Source organism: Aspergillus costaricaensis (assembly GCF_003184835.1).
Source record: "Aspergillus costaricaensis CBS 115574 unplaced genomic scaffold BO79scaffold_29, whole genome shotgun sequence".
Classification (NCBI taxonomy): domain Eukaryota; kingdom Fungi; phylum Ascomycota; class Eurotiomycetes; order Eurotiales; family Aspergillaceae; genus Aspergillus; species Aspergillus costaricensis.
In genome coordinates, this window is record NW_020291829.1 from 227,306 (window position 1) to 248,709 (window position 21,404).

Consider the following 21,404-nt stretch of genomic DNA (forward strand, 5'->3'; position numbering starts at 1 on the left):
TCAATCAGCAAGGATGGCAACCGCGCAATGATGCCCGTACCCGGACTCCTGGAAAAAGCAAGCCTGGCAGGCCGGTCGCATCCGCCGGGACTCCAAGGCAAGGATAATTGCAGGACACTTCAATCTGGGACTTTGTGTCGATGCTTTTCCAATAGTTCCGGATGCAGATTGTCGGGCGAGGCCCCAGATCATCATGACACAATAGCAGTAGCAGACGCATCGCCGCATGAATCACGTCGCACGGGGCAGAGGTTGAAGATGGTCCAGCCCTATCTTTTCCGACTATTTTCCCCAGGCTTTTACTTTTTGTGGTCCAGCTGACGAACCTCCTCCCATTACGGGACGCCCAATCTATCTGTGGCAATGGCTTTCAATAGCCTGGGGCCACTTTCGCATGGGCTTTGCTCCCCTCCTCCTGAAGAAAGTTCAATGAATCCTGGCGCATATGCAGAACTTTGTCGTAATCCGGGCTGCTCCGCCCATTGTTTAAGACACACTCAGTAAGAGATTTTCCCGCTAGATAGATGCGCAGTACCGCTGGGTTGGGGCCTCCCGATTACCCTGTTCCTGGACCAGCGCCACAACGCCACTCCGAAAGTACTAAATGCTAAATGTCCGTCAGACCCCGTAAGATGGCCACCGCTCCGGCTGGCCCAAGCTCCTCTAGAGTCAGTATGTCGGTAAGTATGTATGTACGTGTGCTTTATGTACGAAGCTATGGCTCCCACTAGCTGTCAGTCCGACGCGGAGATCGCTAGGTAAGATCGTCTGGTCTGACCACACAGATGTGCCCAACATAGCAACAAAGAAGCAACCCCTCTTCGGGGTCTGCTACTAGAGCCAATGTTTCAACCAGGCGCTCCTACCGGATGGTGTATCGAGTATTCCGGCACTGTTACGATATTAAACCATACGGATCCGTTCCAGGAACCTGGGTAGAGACCTGTATCTGGAATCCGATTGGTGTCTGGTCTAGACTGGCCGCAAAATAGACTCCAGGTCCGTGCTTATCGCCGTCAAGTGAGGCAAGCGTATCATCATCTAACTAAAAGTCTGAGTGTGGTGTGCAATACGATCGACGAAGCTATGAATTTGTCCGACACGTTTGCGATCGCGGTATCGCAGTCTCGGGTCCAAATGATATTGTCGCTAGTCCTGGTGCTAGTACCTCATAAGTATGGAGTGAGGCGACAGATTGAAAGAACAACTGCAGGGTCATACCAACAGTATGGAAACCGGCCGTGGTGACACCCGCGTAGATCATTGTTTACTCCCCGGTCCAGTCATTCTACCGTGTAGTGTCAAGTGTTAGTTGTTGCTTTTTTATCGATGTTACTGTTATGGCCCAAGCATCGGGGAGGAACTGCGCTTCTGCCTTAGCTAGTTGAATCGGACTCTCGACCACACACACACACACACACAAAGGTGCTTATCTTTCCTGAATGTCCATTGATGCGAGCTATAGGGTGGTTAGTTGGGCTAGACCGTCGATCCCTCAACAATTCCGCCTTACGTTAAAATCCCGGCTGCAATTTGGTACACGGACCAGCCAATCGTGACGAATTATCGCACTATTTCAGGAATAAAAGGCGGGAGATTAGATAGATCATGCGCTGGTAACCCAATATTGGTCATTTCTTTTCCAGCTCCCCGGCTTAGGGTGGCGGATCGGATAGCCGGCATTGTCGATAGGGGTGCTTGTGTAAGATTCGGTGAGCGGCTAAAAGCAGGTGAAAGCAGTCGATAGGCCAACCACAATGGATACTGACAGCATTGACGCCTTCAGTCTGCACCTCATGGCAACTAAATCCCAAACCTGCAATGTTACCGGCGGATCAACCTCCCGGCCCAGGTCGCTCCACTTTGGACGGAAGTTATGGGTACATACCTTTATCGTAGCGCCGGGGCCCCATCGGGTGGTACTATGTGCCAGGTGAGTTTTCAACAGCGGCAATATCTAGAGGGCGCTTCCCGGCAAGTCACGGAGAACTTTTGCCTCCGTCGGACAGGTCACATCGTAAGAAGTACTGCTTAGTTTGACCCACCCGAGTTCAGCTCGTGGCGTTCCGATCGGATGGGAATTTGGACCTATTGATAGAGCAGAATCGATCAATGATCGGGCTACCGTGTTGCAGAATCTTCTAGCTCCAGTGGCAAGCATTGTATGTGAAACCAACTTCAAATCCAGAAACAATATCGAAGTCATAATCATATAGAGCGTAATATTAGGAGAAAAGAAATTTGAGCAGGAGTGAGGCGGAGAATTTGTCAATCGAGCACCTCGCTCCGGTATTGCGGATATTCGCACGGTCCGCACTGGCTAAGTACCGGGCTTTGATGGATGCAAAGGAGAAAAGTACCAGCTGCAGAAGTCCGGTGCACGGGCCAGTTCGTCGACTTGAAGGGGGGCCATTATGGCTAGTAAGACAATAAATGACTCGACCTAAACTAACGAATTCAAATCCAAGCCATCTCGGGTGGCGGTGCAGGCGTGAGACGAGTTCACTGTCCGCCGTATTCCGTACTTCCTGACAGTGCAAGGGGTCGGTTGGTTTCACCATAGACCGGAGATGCCCCGTCGAGTTCGGGGCTGAAGTGTGCGACAGCCATATTCTTAAGGCCCCACTCCAGTAGACAGGTCAGAAACAGGCCATCGAGGAAGGTTGAACACGAGTACTCGGACATGGCTTTCTGCACGGGTACATCGTCTTTTGTCGGTGGAGACAGCATCCCCAGCCAATTTTGCTGTGACACTCTATTTTGGGAAGGGTGGGCATTTGTCAGCCTGAGAGGACGTCGGGCCTCGCATTCCCTCCCCAAAAGTCCCAACCCCAAGGCTAGGGAGCGAACAAAGCCGAGGAGGAAAAAAAACAAATATAGAGGAATAACAAAGCAAAGAGGGGTTGTCCACTGCTTAGCTGTCTCTGTAAGAAAAGCTGATCAGCGATCGATCTTCCACTCCCGAGGGCGCGATCCAGGTTCCTGGGCCGGGAACCCGGTTACTGGGGCGGGAGTTCATCCTAGCTTGCCCTAGTCCCTCGGCTGGATGGACGCTGATTGTTGACAATCCCTGCACTATTGGGGTCGTCTTTATGTCGCGGGATGCAACATTATGCAACCAGCCCATCATGCTGCGAACTGTGCTTCCGCTCGTGCATCATCTGCTGCAGTGTGACTGACAAATTTCACCGCACCCGCGCGCTGTCATCCAGTCAGCTTGGACCATCGCACGGACAGGCAGGAGCATTGGTGTCATCCCAGACCAAATCAGGCCAGCTCTGTTCCTTGATTTGACAGCACCTGATCGCGATCGTGCATCCATGGTCCGGCCAGATTTGGGCCCGTGCTGGCTTTAGGGTTCTGATTAGCTTTAGGACTTGCCACAGTTCGCATACGTAGTGGCCCCTGTAATCAACTCTCCTGATCGTCCTAGTGTCTGAGGGGACGTCATTCCCAGTGGAGATCATCAGCCTGACAGTTTGCGTTTCCTAGTCATACACCGCTTCGTTTTGTGCAGGGATCGGAAACCCAAACTGTGGGAACCAACAGGCCGCGACTGTTCCTAGGTCCGGACTCGGTTCATCTCCGCCGACCTCCAGGCGAAATAGCAAAAATGGTCGATGTATCTACCCACCTCAGCCTGGCTCTTGGACTTAAATAGGCCCTGGTTCCCCCCAACATCAGCACCTCAGGTTTATCTGATGTACAGCTTCGTCAACTCTCATCATGGGAATTCCTCAGTATGAAGGGGTCACAGACCAGGCCCCCAAACCGACAACAAACACCACAGAACAGGTTGTTGCACGCTTCGGCCGTCTTCATCTCTTAGATGACTTGATTCGCCTGCGAGCAGCTGATTATATTCAACATCCCATCTTGGCTTATCCCAAGCCCTCTCAAAACGGATCTGTGTCCTATGAGTACTTCAACGGTCAGGATCTTGACTGCATGATCGACTATGCGGTCTGCACATTAATGGACTATGGTTTCAAGCCGGTATGTGATGAAACGCTGCAGATTAAGTGTGAAGCTAACCCTCTCTTAGGCCCGAAAAGAAGGAGCAACAGTTGCTCTCTTCACCTTATCAGATCTCAACATGGTGATCACATTCTTTGCCCTTAGCAGACTCGGATATACGGTCATGATGTTATCACCACGCCTATCGGCCACAGCGTGTGTGTCCTTATTAGACACGGTCGGTTGTAACACAATACTCTATGGCCAAACGCCGAATATACGCGCCACAATGGGTGAAGTCCTTCGTCTAAAGTTAATTGCGTGTCGCCCAATCATCGAAAGACCTTCTCCAGAGGACCTATCAGAAGACTCTGATGCTGTTGTGATATGTCGGAGTCGTCGTCCTGAACTCCAAGTCGAAAAGATTGCCCTGATTCTGCACTCTTCAGGGTCAACAGGTACCCCCAAGCCTCTCTTCTTAAGCCACAAAGCCTTGATGACGCATCCAATGCGGGGTCCTGGGTTCACTTCTTTCAATTCATTGCCATGGTATCATCTTCACGGGCTATCTACAGCCCTGCAAGCCATGTATATGCGACGAACAGCATACATGTGGGATGCCTCTCTGCCATTGACCGCAAGTACGGCCGTTGCTGCGCTGGAAGCAGCACAACCCGAATCGGTCCAGGGCGTACCATACTTACTCCAACTCCTTGTCGACAGCCCACGCGGGTTAAAAGCGCTGAGAGCTTGCAAGTCTGTCACATATGGTGGTGCACCATGCCCTGACGAGCTGGGTGATAGACTTGTAGACGAGGGTGTTAGATTCGGTGGTTCATTCGGGCTGTATGTATCCACCAGCATTCTCAGCTAGTTGTGTTGCTAACTCGCTTTTAGAACGGAAGCCGGCCTGGTCGCCGAGTCGATCTCTCGGCCAGCAGGAGATCCCTTCTGGAACTATATGCGCTTCTTCGACAACATCAAGCCATTCATCTGGATGAAACCCATCAGTGACGCGCTCTATGAAGTCGTCTACCTCAAAGGCCACCCTGCATTAACGGCCTCAAATTCCAATGAGCCCCCTGGCTCATACCACTCTCGCGACGTCTTCACTCCCCACCCAACTCTTGCCGACCGATGGAAGTACGTGTCGCGTCTGGATGACCGAATCACGCTTGTCAATGGTGAGAAGGTCCTTCCTCTCCCAATCGAGGGCTGCATCAAGCAGAGCCCTCTGGTTCAGGAAGCAGTTGTTGTCGGTGTCAACAAAGCCGTTCCTGGCTTGCTAGTTTTCCGTACAGAAAACTCCCAGATGTTCTCTGATGAAGAGTATTTGGATCTTCTTTGGCCAACAGTGGAAGATGCCAATTCGCGGGCAGAGCAATTTTCTCAAATATCCCGCGACATGATCCTTGTCTTGCCTATTGACTGCGCCTGTCCTCGTACAGACAAGGGATCAATGATCAGAGCCCAGGTATATGCCAAGTATGAAGAAACCATCGAGAACATGTACACGAAACTCGAACAAACAGCCGACGGAACTCTCAAGCTGGACTTGACCGCAACGGAGGACCATCTGATCAAGCTCTGTCACGAAGAGCTTGGATTCCCCATCTCTACTCCTAAATCCGACTTTTTCGCCGAGGGCTTAGACAGCCTGAAGGCAATCCATCTCCGTCGCCTAATATTGAGGGACTTCAAAGTAGAGGACCCCAAGGACATCGGCCACAATGTCGCTTTTGAAACTGGGAGTATTGTCCGCTTAGCAGAGCATATCCACCTGGTTCAGTCCGGTCAGCAAGATGTGGCTGAGGATGAGGTCTCCATGATGCCAGGACTCATTGAAAAATACTCCGTCTTCCAGAGGCACACACCAAACCCCAGCTCCGCGGCAACGCAAAAGAGTGTTGTAAGTCTTTATCCTGGCCAGGTATATCGAGTCGTCAACTAACAAGCGCAGGTCCTCACTGGAGCAACTGGTTCTATCGGCGCTCACACTCTCTACAAGCTTCTGAACGACGACACAGTGTCTGCCGTGTACTGCCTGACACGGAGATCTCAGCCCAAAAAGGCTGTCATTGACACCCTCGCACAGAAAGGTCTCTCAGTCCTTCCTTATCGACTGCAGAAGATTGTCGCTCTCAACAGCTCTCTTGAAAAGCCTGATCTGGGAGTCGGTGAGAAAATTATGGCGGAGATGCGACAATCCGTGTCTCTCATCATCCACACCGCATGGCCCGTCAACTTCAACCTTCCCCTCATGAGCTTTGAGCCTCACATCAAAGGACTCCAAAATCTCATCAACCTCTCTCTATCCGTGAACCTCCCTGAGCCAGCAGTTCTCCTCTTCTGCTCCTCCATCTCAACAGCCCTCGGCGCCTCGTCCGACGTAGACGAGACTCCCATCGAAGATCTTGCGAGCGCTCTTGAGATGGGATACGGACGCTCAAAACTGATTGGAGAGAAGATCGTCAGCAATGCTCGCAGAACTGGTGCACGCACATACTCCCTTCGGATCGGACAAGTGTCCGGTCACTCAAAGAAGGGATTATGGAACGACTCAGAGGCCATCCCTCTGATGATACGTTCAGCTCTGACCCTGAAAGCTTTGCCTGACCTCGACATCACATGCTCCTGGCTACCCGTCGACAAGCTTGCCTGCTCCATGCTTGAACTGGCCCGTGCATGCTCCTTCAACTCCCTCGAGGAGCGCTGGGACAACACAGCATCCGGCGAGTGGGTAGACGACACCATCTACAACCTTTGCAACTCGCGTGTCTTCACATGGTCATCTTTGCTCGATACACTCAAACGCAGCGGATTCTCATTCGAGACCGTCCCGTTTGAGAACTGGCTGCAGATGCTTCGCGAAAGTGAAGCTCGAGGAGAGGAGATGGTCAACCCTGCTGTGAAATTGACGGCTCATTACGAGTCAATGTACAATGAGGATGCCCCGAAGCCGGTCAGGTTCCTCACTGAGAAAGCAGAGAGAGATAGTATGACTCTGAGGAATGGCCGGTTGAGGATTGTACAGGATGGTATCCTCACTCGGTATGCGCAGGATTGGTTGAAGCGATGGAAGTCAGCTTAGGGGGCTCATGAGACTACGGTGATCTCTTCATGTCGATATTTATCTGTAAATAGTTCACGATCTTCTAGATACCACATTTGGCTTTGGAGTTAGCAGTTTAATTCATCAATCTTACAATGAACTTTCGAGATAATAAAATGTAATACCATGGGACTCTCTGGATCGCAGAGACAAAAGAAAAACTGGTATCAGCGATGGAGAAGACGAAGAGAGATGATTGTAAGAAGTGGTGCAGTGGTTGACAACTGAGGAAGTGACGATTCAGACACCGTTGCTCATTTCGTCACTATCATCACATGACGAGATCGCATAACACAAGTGGATACTACATTTTCTATGGTTCATTGAGTACTCGGCTATTAATCTTCTAACATAGTCATGGATAGTGTATCTTGTTCTATTTGATTAACTATCTAAGCTCGGAATCTCAAAGTATAGCCGAAAGAAGGCGGATATCGAACGCGATCGAAGGGTGTGGACCAGGATGGCAAGTGGAATGCTTCAAGCAAGGCAACCAGCCTATAGTACATAAAAAAACAGTAGGTTGCAAACAAAGTCTCTCCCTACGAGTGTGAAAGAAGCAGAATGGATGTGGGTAATTCACAAAGTACCAAAATCGCCCGCTAAGCCAACAGAGCAAAAGCAAGGACACCGACAACGCTGGAGGCACCAAGAGTCAACTTGTTTGCTCCACCAGTGAAGACAGGTGTTGAGGGGGTAGTAGCAGACGAGGAACCGGAGCCAGAGTGGCCGGACTTAGATCCGGAAGCAGAGCTGCCCTGGGTGGCAGCGGCAGCATTGTTGGCAGCGGCAGCAGAGGTTGGCTTACGGATTGATCCGCTAGAAGAGGGTACAGTGGCAAATGCATGGCTGGACGAGCTGGGGGCAGGTCTGCCATATGCAGCAGCACTTGAGGGGACAGAGCCATAGGAGTCAGATCCGGCCTGGGACCCCGACGACTGGCTGGAGCTTCCCTCGCTACCATTAGCCACAGCACTTGCCCCGCTGACACTTGAAGCAGCCACAGCAGCGCTTTGTTCACTGCCATTAGCTTCCGCACTTGCACCACTAACGGAGGCAGGCGTAGCAGAAGAACCGGCATTGGCCACAGCAGATGCTGGGGTGCTCTCATCATCACCGGATTGTGTGCTGGCGCCGCTCACATTGGATGTGGTTGCAGCGTTCGAAGAGGCGCTGTCGCTTCCATTCGCCTCGGCGCTTGCACCAGTGACGCTGGATGGGGTGGCAGAAGCGACAGCTTTAGCCTCGGAAGAAGCAGAGGAGTCCTCGCTACCATTAGCTTCAGCACTCGCACCGGTGGTGCTGACATTAGAAGGTGTGGCAGAAGCAGAGGCATCCTCACTGGCGTCGCCGTTTGCACCGGTGGTGCTGATATCAGATGGTGTTCCAGAAGCAACACTGCCACCGTCAGAAGCAGATGAGCTCTCGCTACCATTTGCTTCCGCGCTTGCACCAGTAGCAGTTGAGGGGGTAGTTGCAGCGGCGGAAGAGCCCTCACTACCATTAGCCTCAGCGCTAGCGCCACTGGCGCTAGCTGGTGTTGCAGTCGCAGAACTACCCTCGCTGTTGCTACCCTCGGTAGCCTCGGAGCTTCCGCCAGCCAGAGCAGCCGCAGCAGAGGAGCTCTCAGCAATCGGGCAGATAGTGGTGGTCATAGTAACATAGTGGGTGGACGTCGATGCAGAAGAGCCGTTCTCATCAGCGACAGAGCTCTCGGTTGCTGCGGCGGCAGTGGCGGTTTCAGCCATTGTTATGGTTGTAGCAGTCTCGGCATCAGCGGTGGTGGCAACAGTAGTAGCAGCGGCAGTGGTCGCAACAACAGAGTTAGTCACTTCCTTAACAGACGAGACGGTCTCAACCACAGTGGCTGCAGATTCGACGCGGGAAGCAGAAGCAGAAGCGGAGGCTGCGACGCCAGTCTGGTAAATCTTTATGTAGTTAATCTCCCAGTACGACTCGGCGAAAGCCGCTGGGTTCTCGGCGACATAAGCAACGCAGCTCTTGAAGGAACTGCTGCTATCGCTCACAGGACAGCCGGAGGTGCTGTAAACTCCGCCAGCCCAGTCACCACAGAAGGTGGTGTCAAAGATGAACTGCTGGGCTTTGAAGTGTTCGGCGATGCTGCACGAGCCCTGCATGTGCGCCATCGGAGTGCCGAAAGCAGCGACATCGGGGTCGCCTTTGGTGATAGAGGTGGGGATGGAACCACGGGGGAAGAACCAGAACTTGAGGAACTCATCTGTCCACTGCATAGCGTAGACACCGCCACCGTTCTCGTTGAACGGGGTGCCAGAAGAACCTTGAGTACCTTCAACAACACATCCAGTAGTACCAGAGTCTTCACCACACTCTGTGGAGGAAAGGGTGCCGGTCATCTTCTGGCTGGAAACTTGGCAGGTACCGCTCGTATGCAGGACGATCTCGTTGGCTTCGTTCTTATTGACACCTTCAATGATATCGATCTCACCATCCGTAGGCCAGTCTTTGCCTGTGGACCAAAAGGCGGGCCAGGTACCGCAGACACTTCCGGGCATGTGCTCGAGGTCGATGATGAACAGACCTTCGTCATAATACTTGTTGCTCCCAATGCGGACCGACTCCCGGCCAGGACCGTTGGTGCTCAGCTTCGTGGTATGGTCGACACCCATGTAGAAGGTACCGTTCGAGTTGACCTTGACCAGCCCCTTGCTCTCGGCGTAGCTTTGATTCGCATACGTGACGAATCCATTCGTGGGGTCAGCGCCTGTGTAAAAATCGAAAGCCGTCAGGAAATCCTCGCCCTTCCAGGTTTCCACAAGTTGATAACCGCTGGCCGCGGCGGGCAAGATCATCGATGAAAGAGCGAGCGACCCTACGCTCCATAGTAGGGATGAGGTAGGCATTGTCACTATGTTCGGTCAAGCAATTGCGCGGTGAGAGAAGGTAAGTCCCGAGGACTCTGAAGGATTAGAGAAACCAGAGGTTTTAGGAACGGAGATTTATTCGAAAACGATCGACGTTTGGGGACGAAAAAGAATGGAAAGTAGCCCTCTAGGCGTACAGAGTGCGAAAAGGAAGGTAGGACAGGAAGTGCAGAAATCAACTGCTAGTCAGAAATAAGAAAATAGAGAACGTGTGTAGGGAAAGGATGGGCGAAAGGAGAAATATGTAGAGAATGTACACAACAATGTGGGAGCATGACGCAGACCGGGGGTAGGCCGGGCGATATACAAATAATAACAGCAACACCCGGACATCTAAATTAGCGTGGCGTCTGCGCAAGTGGCTGCAGGCCACTAGCATTATTCTCAAGGTCCATAACAAATCAGCTTGAGTGTTCTTGTCGCCTGGGCCATTCACTGGGCGGCTCGTTGCCGCCCATTGGGAGGACGACGGTTCGTGCCTGGGAGGGGGTCGGCAGGTACACGACGAATCAGAGCAAAAAGAAGGTTACAGACAGAATGCGTCTTGATGAGTCCACAGCCTTCATTCTTTGGCCAGGCATGTCGGGTGGATCAGCGACAAAGAGCAACACCACGATGGTGGAGCCTGAAACACGACCAGAGAGCTCGGCGGGATGACATGAAACAGGAGAAGCCCAAAGATTCGACTACCACAAGGGTTGTGTTTTTTCTTCGGGTTGGACAAGCCAGGTCCTAATTTAAACGAAAACTTGCTCCATGTCAGTTTTAAACTCCCTTTGTGAACCATCAGACCCAGCGACCGAGTAAAAGAGAATTGGCGATGCCCCTGCCACTATCCTGGCAACCGTCACATTCCCAAGCCATCAAGCCAACAGCTGACAGGTCGCGATCGCTGAGCGACCGGACGAGATTGCCGATCCGGGGCACCACTCCGTGGCCTGGGCTGTGATCGGGGATGGGAGCACTCCGTCGTGAAAGGCGAATTATTTTAGGAACATGCCTTTTTCTTCCTTGTAGAGGATGAGCCGACGTTGTAGGCTAATTGAGTCTAGACACCGGGTGGGGATGGGCTGACCACGCCGTTGTTTCTTGGTGCCGACATGGCGGAAGTTGGAGGATCAACCTAAAGAAGAAAAGAATAATTGGGGGTGGATTAGCCACATCACGACGTGCGTAAAGCGATCGCGTTTCCCGGTCAGATGGGATCAAGAAAGGCCCGATAATTCGATCCAGAGAGAGATTGGAGATGGAGGCGCATGAAGAATGAGAGATGGAATCCTGGATTGAAGAATGCAGGCGGAGCCAAAAATGGACTAGCGCGGTGAGCCACGGGACCGCGCGCCTCCCCTGTGGCTGGAATGGCAAAGCCCCCCTGGCGACGACTATCTTAAGTAGTAATCCCATCCTCCCCAAGCCGCTATACCCTGGCTGGCTTGGCTGATTCTAAGTTTTCTAGTGTCTACCGATCATGCCGTTCTCTGCGATACATATTTCAGTCGAATGATTGACCTATGGCTTTCCCCAGAACCCGCGATGCTAACTTGGTAGTTATTCTATGGGCCGCTGGTAAACATTGATCTCTCTCCAATCCAAGCCCTTGAGGCAATGTCCGCGCGGTCTATTGTCCACCACTTAAGCATTCATCAGGAACTGTGTAACGAAGTATAAGCTTACGTATATTTCAGATTGAGGTTGGCTCTTAAAGACCAAGGTCAGCCTCACAACCCCTTACGTGCATGGCTTTCGTTGTCATTTCGACCGATTCCCGTCGCACAAACTGGACCATCACAGTCATGTCTTCGGTCCATTTTCTGAGAGAACCTGATAGAAGGAAATTCCAAGTAGCCACCCAGAGACATGCGATTGTTTGTTTCTTTTGTGCAACATTGCTTACATCACGTCAAGCCGTCGGTCCTTGCATCTAAAGCACAACCTGAGCAGTTGGACCTCCAATCCTGCTAGGACTTACTTTGCTAGACGGCGAGTGACAGACATATCTGTAAGGGCCAGTTGCCATAGGCTCAAGAAATTCTTCCACGCAATTAGCGGCACGTGCATGCCCTCGATGAAAATTTTCCATGTGCCTTTGGATCCGCATGAGCGTGTCATTTGCCCCGTCGCCTAGCCTCATCTGTCTAGACTTGTCTCCACAATAGTGCGTCCCTCTATGAAAGACTTGTAGTACATGGTCAGAGTAACCTGGTCTCGGAATTTCGCCCTCCGTGTGATATTTATAAATATGGCTGCCTGGTTCGAAATAGGTCTCGGAAACTCATCGCAATACAAGCGCTTGAGACTCTGTTCATAGCGCCTTAGGTCAGCGGAAAAGTGAAAATGATCCAGGGACAAAACCGTTGGTACAAATTTTGGATACTAACATGTAGTGCACCATGATAGGTGGGCCCGGTCGGAGAAGGTGGCTTGCGAATTCATCTTTCACTAACTCTGCGAGCAGACACACAGACTTATTGTCGAGAATTCACCGTCGGTGCGGCTGAAGGAATACGGTGTCCTCAAGGTTGACATTCCGTCAAGTGTAATTCGCAGACTGGTAGCTCAGGAACAATCGAGCACTGAGTTTTGAATAGGGTTGGCCCTAGCAGTAATGGATGACAGGCGGATTGTCGATTTCTGAATGACTTCCTGATCATGCGCGGGGATCTAGGCAAGGAACAACTGTATCACCCATTCTCATCACTTGGGTAATGAAGAGCGGAGTGGCCATAACGGCCATAATAAAAATCCCGAGAGCATGACAGTGAGCTATAGCAGCTAAGCAACCATCCTTTCTGCAAGGGTCATCAGCATGCTCGCTGATCTGTGATACAGAGATGAATATTTCTCTCCGCTGTTCTTCCTTCTGCTTCAATGGTCTGTCTTGCGAGGCGATCCTAAATCCCGCGAGAGAGATGTCTGGTGACCCAGAAGCATCCTCCATGATGTGTCAATCAGACTAGCTATTTTCTTTAAAATCATGGCAGTAATGTAAGCCACATTCCCGTAAAGCAGCCATTACCTCATCTCCATACACAAGACTGGAGAGCGCTCTCCACATCACGGCGGCTGAACCCCGGCGTCCACCCAAGACATATTGCATTCGCCGATAGTGCTGCCAATCAGTGAGTATTGAGAATCGAGAAGCAAGGAGCGAAATGGAGCCATACCTTGTATGAAACGTGCCGCATTAATCGCTGTTCCCTTGAGACTATGGCGCGCGGGATCCATAGGAGGATATGTAAGAAGAAGTACATCATGCTCCCTCAGGTATCCTTCTAGGTCACCCATATCAAACCAGTCCCCTTGAAGCTTGGCCTGTATATGTTGTGGAAAGTGCGATACAGATCGCACGGAAACCCACCGTACTCCAGGCCGGAATGGACGATCAGCTGCTTTGCTCTTCAGAGAAGACCGAGAGTAATGGGTTCCTGCACCACCCAGACTGAAGAAGGGTACCTCTTCCCACTCCGCAAAATATTTTCGACTCTCTTTCTCATTTAGCGCGGCTTGAAAGTATGACGCAATACGTTTCCTCTCCATAATCTGAAGTAGCAGGCAGAAATGCTTCTGTATCCTGTCTGCACTGATGGATTCGTCACAAAGGGCAAAACACCCTTGATAGACGCATGACATGTGGAGTCTATCGGTGAATACAGTCAAATCCATTTCAGCGGTTTCCGAGGACTCGAAGAAGCGAGGTATTTTCTTGCTCCACGTTATCGGTGATTCTCTAAGCTCCAGATGTAGATTAGGCTCCAAGATGGAGGAAACGCTCTCGTCCAGTTCGACAATCTGTGCCGATTGGCTATGTTGTTCATGTGGCAGGAAATCGGGCAAACCGTCATCGGTCTGAGGTGGCGAGATAGTCGTAACTTCCTGGGGGCTATCATTGCTAGCCTCTCTGGCTAGGGTGAGACATGTCTGTACGGTATCGCGCAGATGTTCCGTCAGACCTGCATGGGATGCCAATACCCCCGACCGAACCAGCTCGTCACTGAGCGATAAAACAGATGTACTCATCTTTTCCACAATTCCTTCGAGTTCGGAGATGCGACCTTTCAAAGACGAGAGGTTGGCTTCTTTTCGTGAGCGATATGCGCGTTGCGCAAGTCGGATCTGTCTCCGACGTCTCTACTCGAGTTAATCAATTTCTTTGATGGCAGTGTACAAACAAGCTGAGTCTCGCGTACCTCTTCTGGATCTTCATCTGCGGTGTTCTGGGCTACTTTTCGCGGTCGACCTCGTTTAGTAAGCGCCGACGAGCCAGACTTCTCTACCTCATTGCGAGTGCGTTTCAGAGATTTTACTGGAGGCTGAGTCGGCTGGGTGTCGTTATTATAAAGAAGCAATTGATTCTCTGGTATGATTCCACCAAGAAGGGGGAGTTGGACATCTTGCTGTCTCCTTTGTTGTTGCCTGATCTGTTGGGGCACGGGATACGAGCAGGCCGAGAGCAGCGATGTTATCTGCGGGGCTGTCGAGTCATAGTGAGATCCAAAGAACGCATCGTTGACGCTCTCCCAGGGGAGTAAAGCTGTGTCTGAGTCGCTCATATTTGCTTTTGACGATAGACAGAATATAACATTATTTACCGTGATGGTTTGTCTGCACGGAAGAGCTGATGGAGGTTGTGGAGAGAAAAGCAAAAGGCAGAAGAGCTGCTGACATATCCTGCCCTGCCGTGTCCAGTCGCCACACGTCACAGCATCCAACCCGTCCAGACCGGGTCGATCTATTCTTTGTTGGGCCGGATAGCATAAAAGTAAAGTTAAACAGCTTAGAAACTTTACCTTTATGCAAGTATATTTTTGACACTAAGTGGATGATGTGCTTCAGGTGTGTGTTGGTTGAGCAAAAGGGGAGGCGGGAGAGATACCTCGGCTCGGGATGTTCACTAATCAAAAATCTTGATCATCCTCATCCGCCCTAAAACACCATTAACAGTGGGAACCAAGATTACTTATAAACCTTAATATGAGTCAAATAAGTCTTTAGTTAGTTGTCTAAATCGTACTTTTATCTATAACGAATCCCGATACAGAAAGAGCTCACTATTACAAGGTTGAATCTCTAGAATAGGAAATTGTTGTAATTCCGATCTCCACTTAGACCGGTACTACCTATATCAGAGTTGGTTCTTCTGTAACACATACTAACATCTTCAAGTAGACGTTTAATGATCTACAAGCTATCTCTCTAGTCTTGAGTTGACAGCACTGAAAGAGACTCTTTCGTTGGTATGATAGAGTAGCATATAGGGGGCTGGAGATCATCTACTTGGCCCATAATGGCCAAAATTCACATCCCAGACATACTCTCCACAAGTTGCCCGTTCATCATAGTCGTCTGGGTCTTCACCGTCAGTCCCAAGCATTTCGATCTCTTCAATAATGATTGCCCGATCGCCTCATCAACCTCATCAGGATGAACCATTATAGTCATCTTTTTCCCTCTTTGCATCTGCCACGTCTTTGCTTCTCCGTAAGTTGACTGCGGGACAAGGCATACATTCTCTTAGACCATACCCTCGTATTCACATCCCTGTAATGGATATGGATTCGACACCAGTTCAGCCGAAATGGAAAGCCCTCTCAATTCCGACTCAAGAAATGGCGCTAATTGACCCTGGAGACAGGCCTCATGAAGGGTCATTTCATCCCCACCCTGAGCAAAGAAGTTCCCATATGCTTGTCAGAGGTCACGTAGCTCCAGTGGTGTTTGACAGTTGTAGAATCCATAATCCACAGTAACACTACGGTGAGGTTGTGGAGACGACAAGCGAGTGAACCGTTTCAATTCCCATACACTCTGGTGCCTCGTTCCAACAGCGCTCAAAAGGGTCTCGAAATTCCGCGATTCTGCGATGGCATCGCCGAGGCCGTACTTTCTGAACAGGTCGACCATCTTCGACTCTACCATGGCCTTCCAGAACTCTTCGAATACACATCTATCGAGGAGCTCTCTGTATAGCTTCGCCACTTGTTGGGTTTCGCCGCCATCCCGAGCTGTGCAGAATCCAAGGCAAATCCAGTTGTCCTCGTCGGCGCCGGGGATGTATCCATTTCGAATCTGGCAAAGAAACACATAGCCTCCGAGCTTTTCCCGTGGCTTCCACAGCTGATATGATACTTGCTGATCTGCGGGCTTGAGCACATGTTTTTGAGATTCAAACACGAGATTAAAATCAGTCACTTTGTTGGCAGCAAAGCCATCCTGCTGACTTATCCAATGGCTCTCATTGTGAATCCAAGTATATGGTATCTGGGAGCTTTGGAACAGAATAAATTCTTTCAATTTGTCTTGCTGCCATGCGTCTCGAAGCTCTTCTTCTCCCACACCCCACTGAAGCTAATGGAGCGACAACGGCCGACGATCCAAGTTCATGGTTTCTCAGTTGCTCATCGCTGGGGGTACCTTCATCGTCAGTTTCTTCTTCGTCCTCTTCCTCTTCTCTTGCAAGGGGGGTACGCTGTTGCTGCTGGACCTGGAGGACGGCTGCTAGTGTTGTTATTTGTGATTCTATCTCGTTTGGAAGATTTCAAACGTCAGTCTTGATGCCAGCTGTCGGGCGAGGCAGGTGGAGCTTTTTAACGTGCGACATTCTGTTGTGGACGACAAGGCCGGCGTAAAATCTAAGGATTCGGACGTTCTTGAAATCTGAATCAGGTAATGGATGAAGATATGGTCAAAATCGTGGTTAAAACACAGATACCAACTGTAGGCGGGGTTGTCGGGCGAGTGAATGCTACAACTGGCAGGGATGGTGCATGGAACGTCACAGAAGGATAAACTCCTAGCTGAGTGGTCAGCCTCGACATATTATCATGTGGTAGCTGGCACAATACATTCTAGAACACATAATCCATAGCTTTAGTTTGATATGCTATTTGTACTACCTCACCTCTACTGATACTGGGCTCATTATTGCGTATTTCTATGCAGAACAATCTCTATTGAAAGGACTACGTTAAAAAGGTGTATTGCTGGGCCAGCCATCCTAAATGGGTTGAACCTATCGCTGGTAAATGTTATGTCCAAGCTCTATGCGTTACCCCCGTCTATAATCTGCACCACATGAAGGGTTGAATGATAACAGTGCTTTTCTTCCAGAAAACAAACTCTACTTTTGATTGATTGTCTTGCGCTTATGCCGTAGCATACTCCTTCAAGTACGCGGCAAGCCTCTCAATGCCCGATTCGGGAATGGCATTGTAGTTCGACGCACGGATACCTTTACATTGAATCAGTCACAGTTGTCGATCACAGCTTTTTCATGTCACTTACCTCCGACGCTTCTGTGGCCCTTCAGGCCAGTGATGCCACGCTCGACAGCACCCTTCAGGAAGGACTTTTCGGCATCGTCGACGTTGCCACCCTAACTAGGTCAGCCCTGGCGTCGAGACATCCGTAAAGATGGTTGAGGGACATACCTTGATCACACGGAAGCAGGCGTTCATTCTTGAACGCACCTCCTTAGCGGGGACGACCTTGTATACCTCGGGGTAGGCGTCAAGCGTCTCATAGATGAGCTTAGCCTTTCTGTCGGCCACAGCCTGTTGTCCATCCACCTTGTCGGGGAATGAGGCAAGCAGCTTCTTCAGAACCTGGCCTGCAATGTAGACACTAAATGCTGTCAGCGGAACCGACCTTGTAAGCTTGGTAGATCACTCACTCGAAGATGGGGAGAGTGTTGTACAAGCTGTTGTTCTTAGCGGCAACGGAGTAGTCGAGGATGGTGGGCGCAATCGGCAAGCCGAGCTTGCGCAGGATGGCAGGAGAGCAAGGGGAAGAAACAGGGGGCAAGAGGTCCTTCTTGATGATCACTCCCGTGATTCCAGCAACACCCAAGTTCTTCTGACTGTAAGGGGTCAGTGAGAATTCTATCATGAGAGTTGACAAGCCTTACGCTCCAAAGAAGATGATCGAGTAGTTCTGGTAAAAGGTTAGCATCGAACCAATTGGTATAGCATGGTTCAGGTACATACCTGGACAGGAATACGTCTAGACAGGATAGTGGAAGAGAAGTCTCCAACGACAATAGGATCCTCGTCGGTACCCTTGGGCTCCAGAACCTTGGGGAAGCTGGGGAATTCGACGCCATCAACAGTCTACGTAAGACGCGTTAGCGAGAAACTCATAAATGAGAGCCTATACACACCTCGTTCTCGCACTTGTAGACCAAGGCAGCCTTGGGGCTCAGCTTCCAGGTCGACTCGTCTGCGATCTTTCCGAACTTGCCGTCGTTGACAGTCCTGGAGTCGCTGACGATGTTGACATACTCAGAGCCAAGAAGGCGAACGGCTTCCTGGCTGGCCTTCAGCGACCATCTGTGGGGCCATTTAGTATATGTTGATCGATCGCTATGGGCTTGGGTGACCATACGATCCAGTGACCAGGTAGTCCAGCTTCAGTTCCGACTCGACCTTCTTGCGCAGCTCGCTAATGACTTCCTCCTCGCTAATACCGGCCTTCTCCTTGATGATCTGCTGTCTCTGCTTCTCAGCCCAGATCGAGACGAGGTTGTAAACGGTCGCATCGAATTGGCCGGATCCACCACCTTCAATCCATCAGCGAGTTGCAATAGCGAAGAGAGATGGGGACAGCGATGTACCTTGCAGGAAGAGGATCTCGTAGGTGTCGGGGATATCCAGGAAGTTGGCAAGATCAGCCTTGGCACCGTTCAGGATATTTGTCGCGATTTCGCTGCGATGGCTGTGTTCTGCGACACCACTAGAAGAGCAGGTTAGATACGGTCGCAGATAAGATCGCACAGATCAGTGCCCCTCACAGTCCAGTGTCTTGGTAGTTCTGCAGCGCCTGGGCAGCTGTGGCGAGAACATCGGTGGGGAGACTGGCAGGGCCAGCACCCAGGTAGGTAATGTCTTCTCTCTTCATGATGAATGAATGATTACAATTGCTGTTGTATTGTCTTGCTGCAAGCGATAAGAACTGCAGAAGAATTTAAATGACGCGATCGGTGCTTGACTCATTAAGTCCGGGGCTAAGCAAAGCGGCTTCCCCGGGCGTGTCTGGCCCCGGGCCTTTGTTTCCCCGGTGTGCCACAGAATTGCCCCTCGCCGGCTAAAGAATGCTGTGGTATCTCAAGCCATCCTCGTGAGGCTTCCCGATGAATGCATGATGGTGCAAATAGTAAGGGGTGTATGACAGGGTTGGATATACGCAGGTGTGACTCAATCTCGGAGCCCAAAAACATGCTGGCGTATGAGCGGAAAACAAAAAAGAAATCTCCCCGACTGGGAGTCGAACCCAGGTCTCCCGCGCTTGTTCCCGACTGGGATTGACAAGCGGAAATCATGACCGTTAGACCATCGAGGATTGGTGAAGGAATATCGCGTATTTTGGTTATATAATCCTGTATAAAGCAAGATAATGATCGGTCCGTTGAGGATGCTTGTCGCCAGAACAATTGAAGAGCCATTGCAGCTCGACACCAAAACTGATTAGAACCTCATTTAAGAAGCTGGGATGGATTTCAACTTTCGGGATTGCTGATACCAAGATACATATAACGACATTACACTATGATCCTGTGCGTTCCATCAAATCCACCTACGGAGTACCTGAATTCAGCACAACCCTCTGCTGCTTCATCCTTCTTTTAGTAAATATTGGGCCACGCGTGTTATTGAATGCGACTCAATAGCTAACATGATGTTCTACAGTGCGCTAGTGTGGCCTGTTCTTTTTTGCTTCCGTTTTGGTTAGTTAGTAATTGTTGACTCGCCTGATATATATATCTCGATGCAATCGTGCCACGGATGCTTCGGGCGAGGATTGAAGTTCTTGCCATCGTATCGTCAGATGCTACTACTTATTTAATTCTGTGATAGCACATGAGATCCAATTGCACAAGTCACACAGAAAGAAAGATGATGTCGCCTGCAAGGCGCCAGCAGCATAAGACATCGTGACACCCTCATGCGCCACTTCAACACTGATAAACCTATCGACTGCCCCAACACTATCTTTAGGTCGTACGGAACACTATGAGCTCCCCTGTACATATGCAAGCAGAAACGACGGAATATACTATTGTTTCAGCAAACCGACCACTGCGGTTGTATTGCATGCTAATCGGTATCAGTGTCAAGTGTCAACAGCATCATCCATGGAAGTGGAAAAGCAGGACCCACCAACTTATCATGTGGGGTCAGCAACCAGCAGGGTCTGATTCTACCACATCCCAATCAAGCCAACGCATTCGGCGCCCAACACAAATCTTTCCCACCAAGACACTTCGGAATATACAAATAAGTATACTAAGATGAGCACGATTGCTGTGGCCGGTGGAACCGGCGGCATAGGAAAGACTATCGTCGAGGCATTGCTGCAGGAACCCAAATATCGGGTCATTGTCTTGACGCAAAGTGTACGACCCCTCATAGACGATGCCTCGCGCGCACTGACTCATGAAACGTAGGTTCCCAAAGAGAATCCAGTTCTCAAACAAACGCAGCAAATTCAGATCAACTATAATGATCTTGACTCTACTGTCGAAACGCTGGAGAAGCATGCCGTGCACACAATCATCTCCGCCATCGGAATCTACACCGACGAAGCCGCCCAATCTCAGATGAACCTTGTCCAGGCTGCCGATAAATCCAGTGTAACCAAGAGATTTGTCCCCAGCGAATATTCATTTATCCAAACCGAGGAGTATGTTTACCCCGCTTGGCACTAATGGCAACTTTGCTAACGAAACAGTCTCCTACCCCACGATCCCAGCATTAAGTACTGGCTTGATGCAGCTGAATTGCTGAAGAAAACCAAGTTGCAATATACTCGGGTCTGCCCTGGAGTCCTCATGGACTACTGGGGAATGCCTCGAGTGCGAACCAACATCCATCAACACGTTATCGGGATCGATGTAGCCAACTGCTGGGCTGGTATTCCTGGCGACGGCAACGACAAAATGAGCGTGACATATTCATATGACCTAGCAGCATATATCGTGAAGTTACTAGATCTCGAGGAGTGGCCTGAGTTTAGCATTTTTGCGGGAGATGACATTACTTACAATGAGCTCCTCAGGCTTGCTGAGGAGGCTCGAGGTATGTGATTCGAACACCCACGAAGACATTTAACTAAAATGACCAGGCAAACAATTCGATGTTGTTTATGACAGTGCCGAGAACGTCAAGGCAGGTCGGGTCACCGTGCCACCGTTCCTTACTGGGCTTTCTGAGGAGGAGGCCCGGGAAATGACCGTTCTGGTGAGCCGACTCACTATCGCCGGTGCTTTTGATCTACCGCAGGAGCGTATGAATGCATCATTTCCCGATATCAAGCCTATCAAGATGAGGGAGTTCCTCATTAACACATGGAAAGATGAGGCTTAATCATGAATAAAGTTGAATAATAATGAGTGACTAATATATCTTGTTGTTTCTCTACTAAAACTTCGTAATAGCAAA

General features: G+C 50.4%; 8 protein-coding genes and 1 non-coding gene across 9 annotated transcripts; 3 read left to right on the forward strand and 6 right to left on the reverse strand.

Annotated features, from left to right (window-relative positions):
- Nucleotides 1–1,876: 1,876 nt before the first annotated feature.
- BO79DRAFT_231162 (uncharacterized protein) lies at nt 1,877–3,657 on the forward strand (the record flags this gene model as incomplete). The annotated part of the gene is made up of 8 exons (XM_025684138.1): nt 1,877–2,009; nt 2,104–2,166; nt 2,257–2,309; nt 2,597–2,699; nt 2,932–3,171; nt 3,238–3,323; nt 3,375–3,432; nt 3,518–3,657. The coding sequence occupies 8 exons, from the start codon at nt 1,877–1,879 to the stop codon at nt 3,655–3,657; spliced, it is 876 nt and encodes a 291-aa protein (XP_025536640.1).
- A 69-nt stretch (nt 3,658–3,726) lies between these two features.
- Nucleotides 3,727–7,048, forward strand: BO79DRAFT_272070 (NRPS-like enzyme; the record flags this gene model as incomplete). Its single annotated transcript, XM_025687406.1, has 4 exons — nt 3,727–3,996; nt 4,046–4,803; nt 4,855–5,866; nt 5,918–7,048. The coding sequence occupies 4 exons, from the start codon at nt 3,727–3,729 to the stop codon at nt 7,046–7,048; spliced, it is 3,171 nt and encodes a 1,056-aa protein (XP_025536641.1).
- Nucleotides 7,049–8,991: 1,943 nt separating this feature from the next.
- On the reverse strand, nt 8,992–9,951 carry eng2 (putative GPI anchored endo-1,3(4)-beta-glucanase; the record flags this gene model as incomplete). The annotated part of the gene is made up of 1 exon (XM_025677931.1): nt 8,992–9,951. A coding segment is annotated over one exon (960 nt), but the record flags the coding sequence as incomplete, so codon positions are not given.
- Nucleotides 9,952–10,049: 98 nt separating this feature from the next.
- Nucleotides 10,050–10,442, reverse strand: BO79DRAFT_41050 (uncharacterized protein). Its single transcript, XM_025689210.1, has one exon. It carries the CDS (start codon nt 10,349–10,351, stop codon nt 10,148–10,150), a length of 204 nt encoding a protein of 67 aa, XP_025536643.1. The 5' UTR covers nt 10,352–10,442; the 3' UTR covers nt 10,050–10,147.
- Nucleotides 10,443–13,026: 2,584 nt separating this feature from the next.
- On the reverse strand, nt 13,027–14,522 carry BO79DRAFT_231165 (bZIP transcription factor; the record flags this gene model as incomplete). The annotated part of the gene is made up of 2 exons (XM_025684139.1): nt 13,027–14,100; nt 14,160–14,522. 2 exons carry the CDS (start codon nt 14,520–14,522, stop codon nt 13,027–13,029), a joined length of 1,437 nt encoding a protein of 478 aa, XP_025536644.1.
- Nucleotides 14,523–15,660: 1,138 nt separating this feature from the next.
- On the reverse strand, nt 15,661–16,389 carry BO79DRAFT_257956 (uncharacterized protein; the record flags this gene model as incomplete). The annotated part of the gene is made up of 2 exons (XM_025686270.1): nt 15,661–16,311; nt 16,384–16,389. 2 exons carry the CDS (start codon nt 16,387–16,389, stop codon nt 15,661–15,663), a joined length of 657 nt encoding a protein of 218 aa, XP_025536645.1.
- Nucleotides 16,390–16,939: 550 nt separating this feature from the next.
- On the reverse strand, nt 16,940–18,900 carry BO79DRAFT_210664 (O-phospho-L-serine:2-oxoglutarate transaminase). Its single transcript, XM_025682855.1, has 10 exons — nt 18,758–18,900; nt 18,581–18,699; nt 18,352–18,526; nt 18,128–18,296; nt 17,955–18,077; nt 17,876–17,901; nt 17,642–17,827; nt 17,400–17,592; nt 17,254–17,344; nt 16,940–17,200 (listed from the first exon to the last, which is right to left on the reverse strand). Exons 1-10 carry the CDS (start codon nt 18,862–18,864, stop codon nt 17,115–17,117), a joined length of 1,275 nt encoding a protein of 424 aa, XP_025536646.1. The 5' UTR covers nt 18,865–18,900; the 3' UTR covers nt 16,940–17,114.
- Nucleotides 18,901–19,215: 315 nt separating this feature from the next.
- Nucleotides 19,216–19,305, reverse strand: BO79DRAFT_t188. The gene has a single exon. It is a non-coding gene; the product is annotated as a tRNA-Asp (tRNA).
- A 949-nt stretch (nt 19,306–20,254) lies between these two features.
- On the forward strand, nt 20,255–21,347 carry BO79DRAFT_289596 (uncharacterized protein; the record flags this gene model as incomplete). The annotated part of the gene is made up of 4 exons (XM_025688798.1): nt 20,255–20,359; nt 20,411–20,646; nt 20,695–21,041; nt 21,088–21,347. 4 exons carry the CDS (start codon nt 20,255–20,257, stop codon nt 21,327–21,329), a joined length of 930 nt encoding a protein of 309 aa, XP_025536647.1. The 3' UTR covers nt 21,330–21,347.
- Between the last annotated feature and the right edge of the window lie 57 nt (nt 21,348–21,404).